At 40.9% G+C, this 15,525-nt stretch overlaps 1 protein-coding gene across 1 annotated transcript in view; it reads right to left on the reverse strand.

Moving 5' to 3' along the window:
* LOC136856441 (E3 ubiquitin-protein ligase TRIM50-like) overlaps positions 1 to 15,525 on the reverse strand; it is a 43,747-nt gene that overhangs the window by 1,810 nt on the left and 26,412 nt on the right. The window contains exons 2-3 of the mRNA XM_067134321.1: positions 645 to 1,343; positions 42 to 245 (exon numbers count right to left, since the gene is read on the reverse strand). Of these exons, the coding sequence (XP_066990422.1) occupies positions 42 to 245; positions 645 to 1,343 (903 nt within the window). The remainder of the gene's footprint in view (positions 1 to 41; positions 246 to 644; positions 1,344 to 15,525) is intronic.

The following is a 15,525-nucleotide window of genomic DNA, read 5'->3' on the forward strand; positions in this document are numbered from 1 at the left end:
AGAAAAGAATCCAGCTCATATCCTCATAGGAGTAAGCATACCTCTATGACAAAGCATCCTGGTGGAAGAACCCCTTCCTGAAAATGATTCACGTATAGTTGGTTGTTGGACTCAGCCTTGACTGGAGCCACCCTCAGAGTCCCTTCGAAGGTGATCACCACAAATATCCCACGAGAGTCTGCTTGAAGCTTTTCCTCTATCTTCTCTGATATATTCCAGAACTTTGCTCTCATCTTGAGAATTTCCTGTAAGGACAAATCCAAGATGAAAAAATATATTGTGAAGAATATCAGGTAAATAAGAGAAAGAGACCATAGAGATAATAATTATGGTGAAATGGATTATTGCTGAAGCAATAAATATTTATAAGGCTAAAAAGATCTCTTGAATTCAAAACCTTTATAAATCAAACTGAAATATAATCAACTCACTGATAAGGACAGATATGATTCAATCTTCCTTTTTATTTGAGTACTTGTCAACAATGTCTTGGACTTGTCTTACACCATAAAATGAGTGAGAGATAGGAAACAAGATATTAATTATCCCATTGTTGATTGAATCGTTGGATAAGTAGGAATTAGGGAGGAGAGAGAGAGAGAGAGAGAGAGAGAGAGAGAGAGAGAGAGAGAGAGAGCACAAACCTTCAAGAAGCGCTCTCTGTCCCGTTTGTTCTTCTGAACAAGATCCTGCAGTTCCATTATCTTCCCTCGAAAGTTATCCACGACGGCTCCGGTTTCATCGAGAAGAAGTCCATTTGAGGCAAAGTCAGCAACAGATGACACTTTAGCATCGAAGACCTTGATGTCCTCTACACCTTGGAGCACAAGCTGCAATTTGTTCCCCAAGAGATCAGCACATTGATCAATATCTCCAACTCCACGTTCATTTGAAAGCCTCAGCTCCTCCATCGTCTTCTGAAATCCCTCGATGTCTTCATTAGCTCTAAGAAAGACAACTTTCATCTCGCTGAAGCTTGTAAGGAGGTCTCTCGCCTCAGCCTCTGTTGGCTGACAGTCAGCAATGCTCTGCTCGGTAGATTTCTTGATGAAATCCTTAGTAGACTCTAGAAAGGATCTCTTTACTTCTCTGGGCAAAGCTTTGGATCCCAGATTCACAGATGAAAGTTGCTTTGCGACATCAAGTAGTTTTCTGATAATCATGAAGTCCTCAGCTGAATTGGCTGTGAATTCCTCTCTGCAGAGAGGACAGCGCTTCTTTTGGGTGGAGATGAGTTCATCAATGCAAGGGCCACAAAATGTGTGGGAACAAGGGAGGATCCTCGGGCAGTGATCTTCACTGAACACATTGCAGCAAACGTCGCACTCCAGGGGATTGGATGCCTGAAAAGGAAAAAAAAAAAAAAAAAAAAATCAGTGACCCCATCAGACAAGTTTGATTTTCCAAAAGATTATCTTTATTGCTTAAAAATTAGGCCCATTCAGCTATCCCTGGTATCAAGCACTCAAAGGTCTGACCCACAGGATCTGAAACTGCTTACTTAAACCTAGCATTATCTGAAGCACAACATTTTCAGTGGTGAAAACGATGACAACAGAATAAAGTTGAAATCTTTTGGAATCCCAACAATTCACTAAAGAGTATTTTTGGGTTTTTCAGACGACTTAATTCATTTGCTCTTAAGGATTATCACAGTTCTCATTGCTAAAACTGCCTTTGGAAAATTAGGTACTTTGTTGGTTTGCTTTTCTTCTAAATTTTTGGAAATCAATTGTACAAAAATTGTCACCTAATTCTTTGTGATTTTGACAAACGACAATTCTGCAACAAACGATTCATTAATCTATTACAGTGGCCTCTGTGCCTGTCAGTAATGGTGGGGAACCACAATGGGCAACTGGGCTTTTTTTGTCTGAGGGGAATAAGAGTGTTTGATTTACAGGGATGCACTGTAACTTAACCTAACCTAATCTAACCTCGCCTACCTAACTTAACCTAGGGTACTGAGTCCCAGCTTGAGTTGGGGTTTTCACCTACTAAAACCCAAATCTAATATACAATTTTCCATTGGGGTCCCTCATTATTGTTAGAAATGATGGGGTCTAAAGTAAATGTCAAATTTGTCAAAATCGCTTTAGAACTATAAAAAAAATTATTATTTTGCTTTGAAAACAATGAAACAACTAAAGTCATGACAAGACATAAGAAACTCCCAGTTTCTGACACACCCCACATATCTAGCAGCCATGTTCACCATTTGCCTGAGGGTAGGTCAGACAACCATTTTTTTGGCCACTGACTACCTGACACCAACTCGATGAAGAGGTCATGAGATCCATCCCCTGCTTCATTCCCCCAAGAAGGATGAAGCCTATCCGGAGGCCAAACCCCAAGCAAGCTGGTAAAATGCTTGAAGAAAGCAAAGCTGTGACCAGACTTTCATGTTATCAAGAAGATAATTAAACTTTCCACATTGTCAGTCAGTGGCAGAGACTATTTTCCATCGGCAGTAGAAACTGCAGAGCATCCATGTGTCCATACGTCTTGTACACCAACAAGTTAACATGGGCTCAAGACTTAGCTACAGGCAGTAACATTCTCATTCTACAACACACATAAACCCTCTCAAGAATCTTCTGTAGTTCACTCACCGGTATCTCTATGCCTCGTATCTCTATGCTTCTGTTCCTCTCTGTCCATTTATGAATAATCTACAACGCTGAGATTTTGCATGTAGAGGACAAACTGACTGTGGTGTCACTTTAGAACAAGATGTTTATCTTCCATATTCTTTAAAGAGCTTAATTTTAAGTTCATTTAAACTTTGGTGCCACATGTAAGTCTGGGATTCACATTCTTTTTCAAATAAATGCGCATGACAGAGGTGACTGACATAATGTAACCTGCACATCATTGCAGTTGTAATGTTCCATTTATAATTATTAAAGAGAGGTGGGAAATAGCTCCCCAGTTCTTTGTAGTAATAACGAAAGAATTCCATTTATTCAAGTATTCATGATACTCAAACTTTGGATTAAACTTTTGGTCCCAAATGTTATTGAAGAGGAGGAAGTGACCGAATGGTCAGCTCTGAGTGTTGTAAGTCAGTTACTCACGTTCACATGGGGAATTTTGTGTCAGCAATCACCTTTATGTTAAGGTATCCTACCAGGAAGAGAATTCAATTGTTGACTGCACTGGTGGCAGCCTTCAAGATGTAAGCACTGGATCCTAAGGGAGTACTGGCACATTGCAAATCAGTTATTAATGATTGTGGAATGATTTCAGTGTCGTGACAGAAACTGTGCCTGCCTTAGGGACATCAAAAGTCCTACTTTGCCGTCCCCTGGGTCACAGGGGAACTTCTAACTCTTATAATACTCATCACCTCGATTACCTTATGGAATGTACTTGTTTATTTATCAATATCAGTACCAGATGCAGAGAGTTTTTAAACAATGTTATCCTTCTACAAGTTTTCTCCTTGAATAAAGAAGGATATCTCACATAATAAGTACATAAGAAAAATAATCAGAAGGAGGTGTGCACAACTCTCCGCAAAATTAATGCATTCGATCGTGCATAGAGAATCCTTCTTCCATAGATTTTAATAAGCAGAAGCCCTCTTTATAAACTAACAAGGGCCTGCATTGGTGAAAAATACAAGGCCACACGCACTTCATCCTCCCTTCTTCGAGGAAACCACAAGACACCTGAGAGAATCTACAGGGAGAAAATACAGACAGAACACTCACAAATATGACAGGAAATACCAACAGAGGGTCAAATTAAAAATATTGGCCAGAGGTGTGAATCATGAACTCGGTCTCACCCTAAGTCACATGCTATGGCATAGGGCTTGTCCTACGGAGAACCAGAGTACACTTGCTGCCGCACAGACCACCAGCGAGACGATGAGGCCCACCGATCAATATAAATTCATCACTCCAGTGGCACCAAATTTTACATCTAAGGATTAGCTATAAAGTCAGCATGTTGTAATAGCAACTCTTTAAGTCAATCTGTACTTAAGTCCTGAAGACGCTGCTGATAGGTGGTGAAAGGGTCCTTTGAATATGAAAATTAAGTACACCCTCACCTGAAGAGAAAAAGAAGTATAGGCCAATTCAGAGTCTAAGAAAAAAGATAGTCTGCAAATAACGTCAGTGACTTCAATGGAAATTGCATGGGAGAGAGAATATGCCCAAATAACATGCATGAATATATATATATATATATATATATATATATATATATATATATATATATATATATATATATATATATATATATAATCATGAAGCTACAAATGTCGCTAAATATCAAATTCCCGCTACCTCGGGAATATCTCCGATGGAGAATTGTCGCTGGAGGGGAATTTATATAAGTGATAAATGAATTGGTATCGTCGGGACAAGAACCCTTGACACGAAACCTATTCAGCGACTCCAGTAGACACTACCCACTGAGCTATCAGAGAGGTATAAGTCTTTGCCAAGTAGGCTGTACTGTTTTACCCGTCGTGAGCGGGGAAATTGTACTTAGCCTCGGCAATGACCCACCTCCGCCATGATAGTTCATTGGTACGTTTGGAACACACAGCTCTTATTATGAAATTTTTTATTACTCTGTGATTTATATACAATCATGAAGCTACAAATGTTGCTTAATATCAAATTCACGCTACCTCAGGAATATCTCCGATGGAGAATTGTCGCCGAAGGGGAATTTATATAAGTGATAAATGAATTGGTATTGTCGGGACAAGAACCCTTGACACGAAACCTATTCAGCGACTCCAGTAGACGCTACCCACTGAGCTATCAAGAGAGGTATAAGTCTTTGCCGAGTAGGCTGTACTGTTTTTACCCATCGTGAGCAGGGAAATTGTGCTTAGCCTCGGCATTGACCCACCTCCGCCATGACAGTTCATTGGTACGTTTGGAACACGCAGCTCTTATTATGAAATTTTTTATCACACCGTGATTTATATACAATCATGAAGCTACAAATGTCGCTTAGTATCAAATTCATGCTACCTCGGGAATATCTCCGATGGAGAATTGTCGCCGAAGGGGAATTTATATAAGTGATAAATGAATTGGTATTATCGGGACATGAACCCTTGACACGAAACCTATTCAGCAACTCCAGTAGACGCTACCCACTGAGTTATCAAGAGAGGTATAAGTCTTTGCCGAGTAGGCTGTACTGTTTTTACCCGTCGTGAGCGGGGAAATTGTACTTAGCCTCGGCAAGTATTCCCGAGGTAGTGTGAATTTGATATTAAGCGACATTTGTAGCTTCATGATTGTATATAAATCACGGTGTGATAAAAAATTTCATAATAAGAGCTGCGTGTTCCAAACGTACCAATGAACTGTCATGGTGGAGGTGGGTCATTGCCGAGGCTAAGCAATTTCCCGCCACGACGGGTAAAAACGGTACAGCCTACTTCCGGCAAAGACTTATACCTCTTGATAGCTCAGTGGGTAGTGTCTACTGGAGTTGCTGAACAGGTTTCGTGTCAAGGGTTAGGTGTCCCAACGATACCAATTCATTTATCACTTATATAAATTCCCTTTGGCGACAATTCTCCATCGGAGATATTCCTGAGGTAGCGTGAATTTGATATTGCGACATTTGTAGCTTTATGATTGTATATAAATCACAGTGTGATAAAATTTCATATATATATATATATATATATATATATATATATATATATATATATATATATATATATATATATATATATATATATATATATTATATATATATATATATATATATATATATATATATATATATATATATATATATATATATATATATATATATATATATATATATATATATATATATAGTGTATATATATATATATATATATATATATATATATATATATATATATATATATAATATATATATATATAGCGATTTTATATATATATATATATATATAAAGACTATAAATAATTGATTATATTACTTACCAAAACAATTTTATATATGCAATAATATAGGTATATATTATAATGAGTTGAGGCTCTAATCACAAGGCATATAAAACACGTTGAGTAAGTTTATATATATAATTACATTATGAACAATCAGAAGATGAAGTGAACTAATATATATATATCATATATATATATCTGTAAAGGCAGAGATTTATGAATATATATATATGCATAGGACAAGGCAACATACAGGGGGTGCCAATGAACATATATGTAATTATAGGATTTACGCAACACTGCACTAATATATATACTTAGATATATAGGAGTTTATATACATGAATGGAAGAATGCAACAGATCATTTATATAGAAGAGGTGTGTGCGTGGATAATGGTGGTGGAGGAGGGCTGTATTCACTAGTAAGGTTCTAAGGTTTGAGGGGACCCTGGTGGAAATCATCGCACCATAGCCAGTGCTCTCTAACTTCTCGTCCCTTCGGTCAGGACTTTAAATAATTGATTAGATAGGTTAGTACGTCCAACAATCATTTTGAGTATAAGTTCCAGGTGTGGTCCAGGAGCCACACCTCTCTCTCTTAATTCGCATGCCGGCTAATTGCCTCTGGCCATACTTAATCTCCTCAATTGTTCTAAAAACAAAAACATGGGGAAAAGGAAATTATAACAGAGTGCCGTTAACAGGTTTATGGGGTGGCCAAATTCCTTTCACTCTTCCAGGCAGTCTAATCACAAGGCATTGCAAGCTTTAAACACTTAGATGCTTTGGGAAGATTAGTAAGTTTAAGAATATATATATATTACATTAAATATACAATCAGAAGATGAAGTGGACTAATCAGGCAGGTAAGGTCTGAGTACTTAATTATTCTAACTAGGATCAAGGAGTTCCTTTGAAGGTATATCCGTTGGTGTGACAAAACAAGGGAAATCTATAACAAACAGTGGTTCTAAAGGCCTCCAGATTTCCCCTTCATGTGTATGAGGGAAAGATTTATAAATGAGAGGGCCAGTAAGGACATAGAGAGCGGCTAGTAGTAAAATATCAACATTGAATTAGGACAAGGCAACACAGGGAGTTTTGTCACATTCCACCTCCAGTCGGTTTCGTGCTTTGGGCTTGATTGTGAGTAAAGTAGAAAATGCCTTAGGTTATGAACAGAATGAGGATTTTATGTATGTGCTCAGTTGAAACACAGGCATTTACCAACACTTCAAGATCTTGTGCAGGAAAGTCCAGCAGAAGAATGCTGGTCCAAGAACTCATTTTAGGGACAAATGACATATAAATAGGAAGTTTAGTGTTGACACCAGGGAAAAGCAGTGTGATCAACTGAATGGAAGAACCTTTGCAACAGATCACTTTACCTTTTTCATTTGTTTTCCCCAAAGTTGTAGGTGGCATTGAGTCCGTGGATAATGGTGGTGGAGGAGGGCTCAGCAAGGCCATTTTCACTAATTCCTTGTTGAAAGACAGCAGGTCCTACTTTGTTGGGACCACTGGTCAAAGACCCGCGCCAGCAGTTCCCTTTTGAAAGCCATCGCACTCTGAAATAAAAGAGTGTGTGGTTGGCATCCATGTCCCGGCAGAGTTCGTGAAAGAGGCGAGTGGGCATCTCACATAGTGCAATGTTTAGATGGCTCTGGGACTGTCTTTTGGGGAGACTTCTCTATGGATCATGTCCCTGCTTCTGTCAGGCCTTTTAAGACCAAACCCCTTCCAGTTTGGGTCAGGTCCCGATTTGAAATCTGCTGCCAATACATCAACTGCCTTTGTTGTCAGATGGGGTTAGTGTTGTGCTGTGACATCCGTGACTCATCATTTGTGACACCACATTTTCCTTTATAGTCAATTCATTTCTTGTGGTCCAGATTTGTGTGCCTCCTAACACAAGCCTCACACTGTCAATGATATATGGTTTCAACCTTTCACCAATCGTGTGGGGTTTCTTTTCTTGGCCACCTGAAGGGCAATCACTGAATTCTATGCTGCCTCTCCCAGATTCATCCATCTTCATCCTCTTCAAACCTCACAGCCTTTCGTGGATGAGCAAGACAAAAGCTCCCAGTTGGAAAGGTTTCATGTTGCGAAAAGAGAAAGTGTTTTCAAACACACAAAACTGAGGAGTGCCGTTACAAGATTTGAAGGGGTGGTCCAAACATCTTTACACTCTTCTCTGACATTTGAAATCAGGCAGTGCAAAGCATATCAATTGGGAGAAAAATTAAACATGACATGTTTTAGAAATAATAAAAATTTTCCATTTCGCCCTCCCAAATTAAAATAAGTGTTAAATAAACTTCTCATAAAGATGCTTTGAAGATTAGATAAAACATCTCTTGAGTATTACCAATCTCACAAACATAAAAATATCTATATAATAATAATAATAATATAATAATATAATAATAATATATCATATAGTTATATATATATAATATATACCATGTATATATATATATGCTCCCTGCTAACTGAAAATGTGAGCCTGGGAGTACTTATTTGATTCATGGAACGTGAGCAATGGATGAATGCAAGGAGTTCCTTTTATTTATTACACATCTGATAAAATCAATATTAGGAGGTAGTGTAATTCTGGATAGTAGACAAAACAAGGGGAAATCTATGGGAACCACTGGCTTAGGGCCTTCTCCATGTGAGGGAAATTACTTAAACTCAGGGTTCTCTTAACTAACTATATTTACATATCAAACACAGATCAGAAGAATGACAAATTACTGGCAGGTAATAGTAAGGGCCTGCTAAAATAATGAATCCTATGCAGAATAAATATTCTACTCTGACGACGTCTTCATAACAGGAACATCGCAGGTGAGGGGATAGAAGGGGGACTACACATGGATGGAGCCTAGAGATTCCACAGTCGAGCCTATCTGCAAATATATGCAAGACGGTTACTTGCAATAATGATAAGACGCTCAAACGGAACTGAGGAATGCACAGATGGTGCCGAATAACTCAGTTCAACAAAAATGCATAATTATGTTAACACTGAATGCTCTAACACAAATTACTGAAGGTGATCGCACAATGGAAAATAAAAGAAATATCAGGCAGAGAAATAACATGACTGGCTAAAGAACATTATTCCTGCACATTACCTTCATCAAGGTGACGTTGTTCTTGTTGATAAGGCGCTGGCGATGAAGGAGGGAATTAAAATGCCACTACAAAAGTATACTGGGTCGAGCCCCAGGGTCAAAATGTCAAAGATTCAAAAGGGTAGCCAAGGGGAGGACATCGTGTCCTGAGAGTTCTCTCTCACAATTTCTCTTCCAGTGTCTATATATGACCTCTTCCAGGTGGCGCAAAGGTCAATCTTCGTCATGTTTCTATAATGTCGACTGCATGGCGTCAGTCAACCCAACTTTCTCTTTTTGGCTCCTCCCTTGCCTTGCTGGATGCAGAGAAGGTCCAATGGTCAGCTAGAATTAGGCCTAAAAGCAGTCACTTTGAACAGAGAGGGAGGGGTTAGGCTTACCATTTTGGGGAATGGAAGAGAGAGTTTATGAAGGGGTGAGTTGAAACCACAGTTCTAGTAATTAAGTAATTTTTATTCCTTTCTCATTTAGATTGCAAATGTAAAAACGGGTTAGGTTGCGAGACAAGAGGTCCCATCCATCGCACCTCCCCAACCAAGTTAGCATTCACACCCTAGATTGGGTGAGAATGATTACCCACAAGCAAACTCACTTAAATACTTTACTTTACTTCTCTCTCATTTCCCTTTGGTGCCTTATAATTTAACGTAATCTTCTGCATAGCAATTAATTTCAAGAGGCAAACAACACTGTGACATTTATGTTAACACAGAATAAATATTTGCTACTAGAAATGACATATTTTTATCATTAAGTTCCTATTACGTTAAGGCAGGGTTACTCGGAATATTTTCCACATCATAATAGTATAGTTAAAACAATGAATTAATACTAGGTTAATTCTAGAGATACTTCATGCACTCTTAATAAAATCAATTACGAATTTTGCACACATGCAGTTAGTCTGCCTTGAAGAGGCGTTACAATAAGGTAAACGTGGCCTCGGTTAGGTGTTTCCACAATACTTGAGCAATGGCTCAGTGCCATTCGGGCACTATAAACACAAGGTCGCCAGTCTGAGACTCGAGATTTATTACAGAGATTCACAAAGAGAAAAGATGACAGATACAGAGTAATCAATGATGGTGAAATAAAGATGACAATTAAATATGCCAAATTTACATTCCTTAGCCTATGGAAGACAGCTAGGATTATTTCTCAGTCCAAGAAGGCCGCAAGGGTAGCCAGAGGGCGCGAGCCTCGGCGGGATCATTGCCAGCATCTGCGATAGTGGCACTGTGCCAAGTTGGCACTCGTATAATAATAACTAATGGCGATAGTTTAAGAGGTGCAAAATAATGAGCAGGAGGAAAGGTACTGCTACTTTATTCAGAATGCAGGCCGCTTATAAAGCGCCGTGCAGGCGTCACACAGCGGAATACAACAGAATTTCGGTGACCTGAGGTCAATTACTCTCGGCAATAATTACGGTGGATAAATACAAGTAATTTAAAAAGTGAGTTGACAAGGATCGACATAATAACATTCTAACACATGTGCAAAAGAAGCAGATACAAATGAATGAGTAATAAATACAAATTTATATAGGAAAAATATCATAGTTTAAATTCATCATGCTGTGGTAGGCATGAGAGGGAGGTCATAGGACCTATACAGTTGGCATATCTGTTAATGGCACTCTGCATGGGCAGAAGGGATTAACGTAAAATTGGGGCCTTGGTAAGGCATAAAATAAATGTGAGTAATATTTAAAAGTAAGGAAGGGGAATGTTAAAGGAAAAGAATAAGGGACAGAGTTATAAAGGAAATAAATAGGGGAAGAGCCCTGACATCCTCGTCTGGATAGAGGTGCCAAAGTCTTCGTAGGATAAATGGATGGCATTGTGCCATTTTGGCACGGGTGCCAGGAGAGCTCAGGGCTCTCCTTAAGCTACCTGGACTTATCCACTCTCGTGGTATTTGCTCCACAGACCTCTCTTACTTTGATGGTTTGTCTTGGTCGGGGAATCAGTGGAACCGAGCCCGGAGGGCATTTGAGTGCCACCTGTGTCAGCTTCCTTGACGGCTAATGCAGGGGCCTTCTTTACAAGCTCTACCACAATCCATCACATTTCCTTGAGTTCATCGGCCATTTGAGACATGGCAGAATCCTTACTCACTGTTGTGTGTGCGGCGGAATGAGACAGAGAGGAGGCGGTCATGGGGGGCGTGAGAGGCTCACAGGTAAGAATGACCAGCTCAGGCACAAGTTGCGAGACCACACCTTTGGGTGAGCTTCCACTGTGGTCGGGAGGATCTGTCTCCCTTACCAGCATTGGTAGAGGAGCCAAGCTGGGAGAAGAGAGGGGACCTGGACTGGGATCTCTGGAATGGAGATCAGGGACGTGCTCTGGCATTGGCACTAAGTTAGGGCCAGGCACTAATGATCGATTTGGAATTTGCTCGTCGTTCGGGACGGACAGAGCTTGGTACTGCTCAGTACACCCAAGTGACACTGGCAGAGATTGTGAATCAAGAGTAGGATCTCCTGGAGGGGGATCTACTTGGGGCCCTGGCACTGACACTGGGGCAGGACTGGCACTGGAATGGATCAGGAATTGATCTTGGTGGAGGGGACCACTGCACATTGCACTCAGGTGGCACTGCCAGTGGAACGAAATCAGGAGTTTGAATTTTACTCGTCCCTAATAAATGTTTTGGTTGATCTGGACCCCTGGATTGCTCTAACTTAGATAGGGACTGGAAGTCCTGTCCCAGGAGGATGTCGTAACCTCCAGGAATGTATCTGGCGATGGCGGGGTAGCAAATTTCAGATCTATGAGGTCTCGTGATCCTCAACTTGACGGTATGAAGTATCATTTTGAAGTGATTGATACCCTCAATCATGACGAGTTTACGTCTGTTGATAATAGCTCCTCAGGGAACTTTGTCTTCCATAATGAGGGACATTTGTGCACCAGAATCATCAAATGTTTTTGACCTGGCCAGGGCAGGCGTACTCGATTTATTAATATTAGGGCATTTTATCCATTGGGCAGAGTGCCCATAGACCTTGCAAGCCGGGCAGTAAGTCCGGCTATAATCTTTACCTGGACCTGTCCCATAGGAGGAAGCAGGCCCTTTACCCTTTGTCCAACCCAGGTGTGGCTCAGGGTGTTGTCCCGTTTGAGGACGCAGAGGGTTTTCTGGTTGATTCTCAGCCTTCAAGTGGTACTGTTCAGTGTTCTTATGGGGTACCCTTTTCTTGTGAGGTTGCTAGGAGTTGGTCGAGGCAGGCGAGGAGGGATATAATTTCTGGCCATGGGAACTAAGATGGGGATGATGTGTATCCTATATGTCAACCCAAAGAGCAGTACTCGAACACTGTCTTAGGCGCCTTATCGCACAAATGAGTGGCGAGAGCTGGCGGGGGATAAAATAAGAAAACCTTGAGCTGGAAAAGTTCAAGGACTTCCTCCACACTAGTGGCTTTCAGAGATTCTAGCCACCGTTTTAGGGCCTGGGTCTTCTTGAAGATCCACTCAGACCAGGTTTGGCCTGATTCCTTGGGCATAGCTCTCCACCTTTTCCTCCAACTTTCGGGAGTTATTTCACAAGCCTTTATGACAGCTTGGCGGACAAGGGCAAGATTTCCTTGATCCTCAGGGGGGAGAGCATTGAATGCAATGGCACCCTTCCCTTCAAGGTACCTTCCTAGGATCAGAGACACTTATGCAGTAGAGGGCTTATAGGTCATCAGGACCCTTTCAACATGATCGAGCCAGGCTTCAGGCTCGGCTTCATCCCAGTCTCTGATGAGGGTTGAGTGAGGAGAGGGTGTGGATGTGTTGCGCATGTCATAAGCTACCATTGCAAGCTGATGAGCTCTTTCTTCTTCCCTCTTCTGTCTTTCTGCCTCTTCTCGTTTCTCCTGGGCTATTCTTTCTTTCTCCTTCTCCTGTCTTTCTGCCTCTTCTTGTTTCTCCTGGGCTATTCTTTCCTTCTCCTGTCTTTCTGCCTCTTCTTGTTTCTCCTGGGCTATTCCTTCCTTCTCCTGTCTTTCTGCCTCTTCTTGTTTCTCCTGGGCTATTCTTTCCTTCTCCTGTCTTTCTGTCTTTCTTCTCTGTTTCTCCTGGGCTATTCTTTCTTGTTTTTCTCCTTCTCCTGTCTTTCTGCCTCTTCTTGTTTCTCCTGAGCTATTCTTTCCTTCTCCTGTCTTTCTGCCTCTTCTTGTTTCTCCTGAGCTATTCTTTCCTTCTCCTTCTCCTGTCTTTCTGCCTCTTCTTGTTTCTCCTGGGCTATTCTTTCTTTCTCCTTCTCCTGTCTTTCTGCCTCTTCTTGTTTCTCTGGCTATTCTTTCTTTTCCTTCTCCTGTCTTTCTGCCTCTTCTTGTTTCTCCTGGGCTATTCTTTCTTTTCCTTCTCCTGTCTTTCTGCCTCTTCTTGTTTCTCCTGGGCTATTCTTTCTTTCTCCTTCTCTGTCTTTCTGCCTCTTCTTGTTTCTCCTGGGCTCCTGTCTTTCTGCCTTTCTTTCTCCTTCTCCTTGTCTTTCTGCCTCTTCTTGTTTCTCCTGGGCTATTCTTTTCTCTTCTCCTGTCTTTCTGCCTATTCTCTGTTTCTCTTGAGCTGCCTCTTCTTGTTTCTCCTTCTCTTTGTCTCTTTCTGCCTCTTCTTGTTTCTCCTGGGCTATTCTTTCCTTCTTTTCTCCTTCTCTTGTCTTTCTGCCTCTTCTTGTTTCTCCTGAGCTATTCTTTCCTTCTCCTGTCTTTCTCTTTCTTGTTTCTCTGGGCCTTCTCTTCTGTCTTTCTGCCTCTTCTTGTTTCTCCTGAGCTATTCTTTCTTTATCCTTCTCTTGTCTTTCTGCCTCTTCTTGTTTCTCTTGGGCTATTCTTTCTTTCTCCTTCTCTCTTGTCTTTCTGCCTCTTCTCCTGTTTCTCCTGGGCTATTCTTTCTTTCTCCTTCTCCTGTCTTTCTGCCTCTTCTTGTTTCTCTTGGGCTATTCTTTCTTCTCTGTCTTTCTGCCTCTTCTTGTTTCTTTCTATTCCTTCCTTCTCCTGTCTTTCTCTTCTTGTTTCTTCTTTCTTTCTCCTTCTCTTGTCTTTCTGCCTCTTCTTGTTTCTCCTGGGCTATTCCTTCCTTCTCCTGTCTTTCTGCCTCTTCTTGTTTCTCCTGGGCTATTCTTTCCTTCTCCTGTCTTTCTGCCTCTTCTTGTTTCTCCTGGGCTATTCTTTCTTTCTCCTTCTCCTGTCTTTCTGCCTCTTCTTGTTTCTCCTGGGCTATTCTTTCTTTCTTTCTCCTTCTCTTGTTTCTTTCTGCCTCTTCTGTCTTTCTCCTCTTCTTGTTTCTTTCTTTCTCCTTCTCCTGTCTTTCTGCCTCTTCTTGTTTCTCCAGCTCTTTCTTTCTTTTCCTTCTCTTGTCTTTCTGCCTCTTCTTGTTTCTCCTGGGCTATTCTTTCTTTCTCCTTCTCCTGTCTTTCTGCCTCTTCTTGTTTCTCCTGGGCTATTCTTTCTTTCTCCTGCCTCTTCTTGTCTTTCTGCCTCTTCTTGTTTCTCCTGGGCTATTGTTTCCTTCCCTTCTCCTGTCTTTCTGCCTCTTCTTGTTTCTCCTGGGCTATTCTTTCTTTCTCTGTCTTTCTGCCTCTTCTTGTTTCTCCTGGCTATTCTTTCTTTCTCCTTCTCCTGTCTTTCTGCCTCTTCTTGTTTCTCCTGGCTATTCTTTCTTTTCCTTCTCCTGTCTTTCTGCCTCTTCTTGTTTCTCTTCTTGGGCTATTCTTTCCTTCTTCTCCTGTCTTTCTGCCTCTTCTTTGTTTCTCCTGGGCTATTCTTTCTTTCTCCTTCTCTCTGTCTTTCTGCCTCTTCTTGTTTCTCTCTGGTTTCTCCTTCTTTCTTTTCCTTCTCTTGTCTTTCTGCCTCTTCTTGTTTCTCCTGGGCTATTCTTCTTTCTGTCTTTCTCTCTTCTCTTGTCTTTCTGCCTCTTCTTGTTTCTCCTGGGCTATTCTTTCTTTCCTTCTCTTGTCTTTCTGCCTCTTCTTGTTTCTCCTGGGCTATTCTTTCTTTCCTTCTCTTGTCTTGTTTTCTGCTATTCCTTCTTCTCTGTTGTTTCTCCTTCTTATTCTTTCTTTCTCCTTCTCCTGTCTTTCTGCCTCTTCTTGTTTCTCCTGGGCTATTCTTTCCTTCTCCTTCTTTTGCCTCCTTCTCCTGTCTTTCTGCCTCTTCTTGTTTCTCCTGGGCTATTCTTTCTTTCTCCTTCTCCTGTCTTTCTGCCTCTTCTTGTTTCTCCTGGAGCTATTCTTTCCTTCTCCTGGCTTGTTATTCTTTCTTTCTCCTTCTCCTGTCTTTCTGCCTCTTCTTGTTTCTCCTGGGCTATTCTTTCTTTTCTCTCTTGTCTTTCTGCCTCTTCTTGTTTCTCCTGGGCTATTCTTTCTTTCTGTCTCTCTTGTCTTTCTGCCTCTTCTTGTTTCTCCTGGCTATTCTTGTTTTCTTTCTCCCCTTCTCCTGTCTTTCTGCCTCTTCTTGTTTCT

This window comes from Macrobrachium rosenbergii, chromosome 35 (assembly GCF_040412425.1).
Source record: "Macrobrachium rosenbergii isolate ZJJX-2024 chromosome 35, ASM4041242v1, whole genome shotgun sequence".
Taxonomy (NCBI): Eukaryota; Metazoa; Arthropoda; class Malacostraca; order Decapoda; family Palaemonidae; genus Macrobrachium; species Macrobrachium rosenbergii.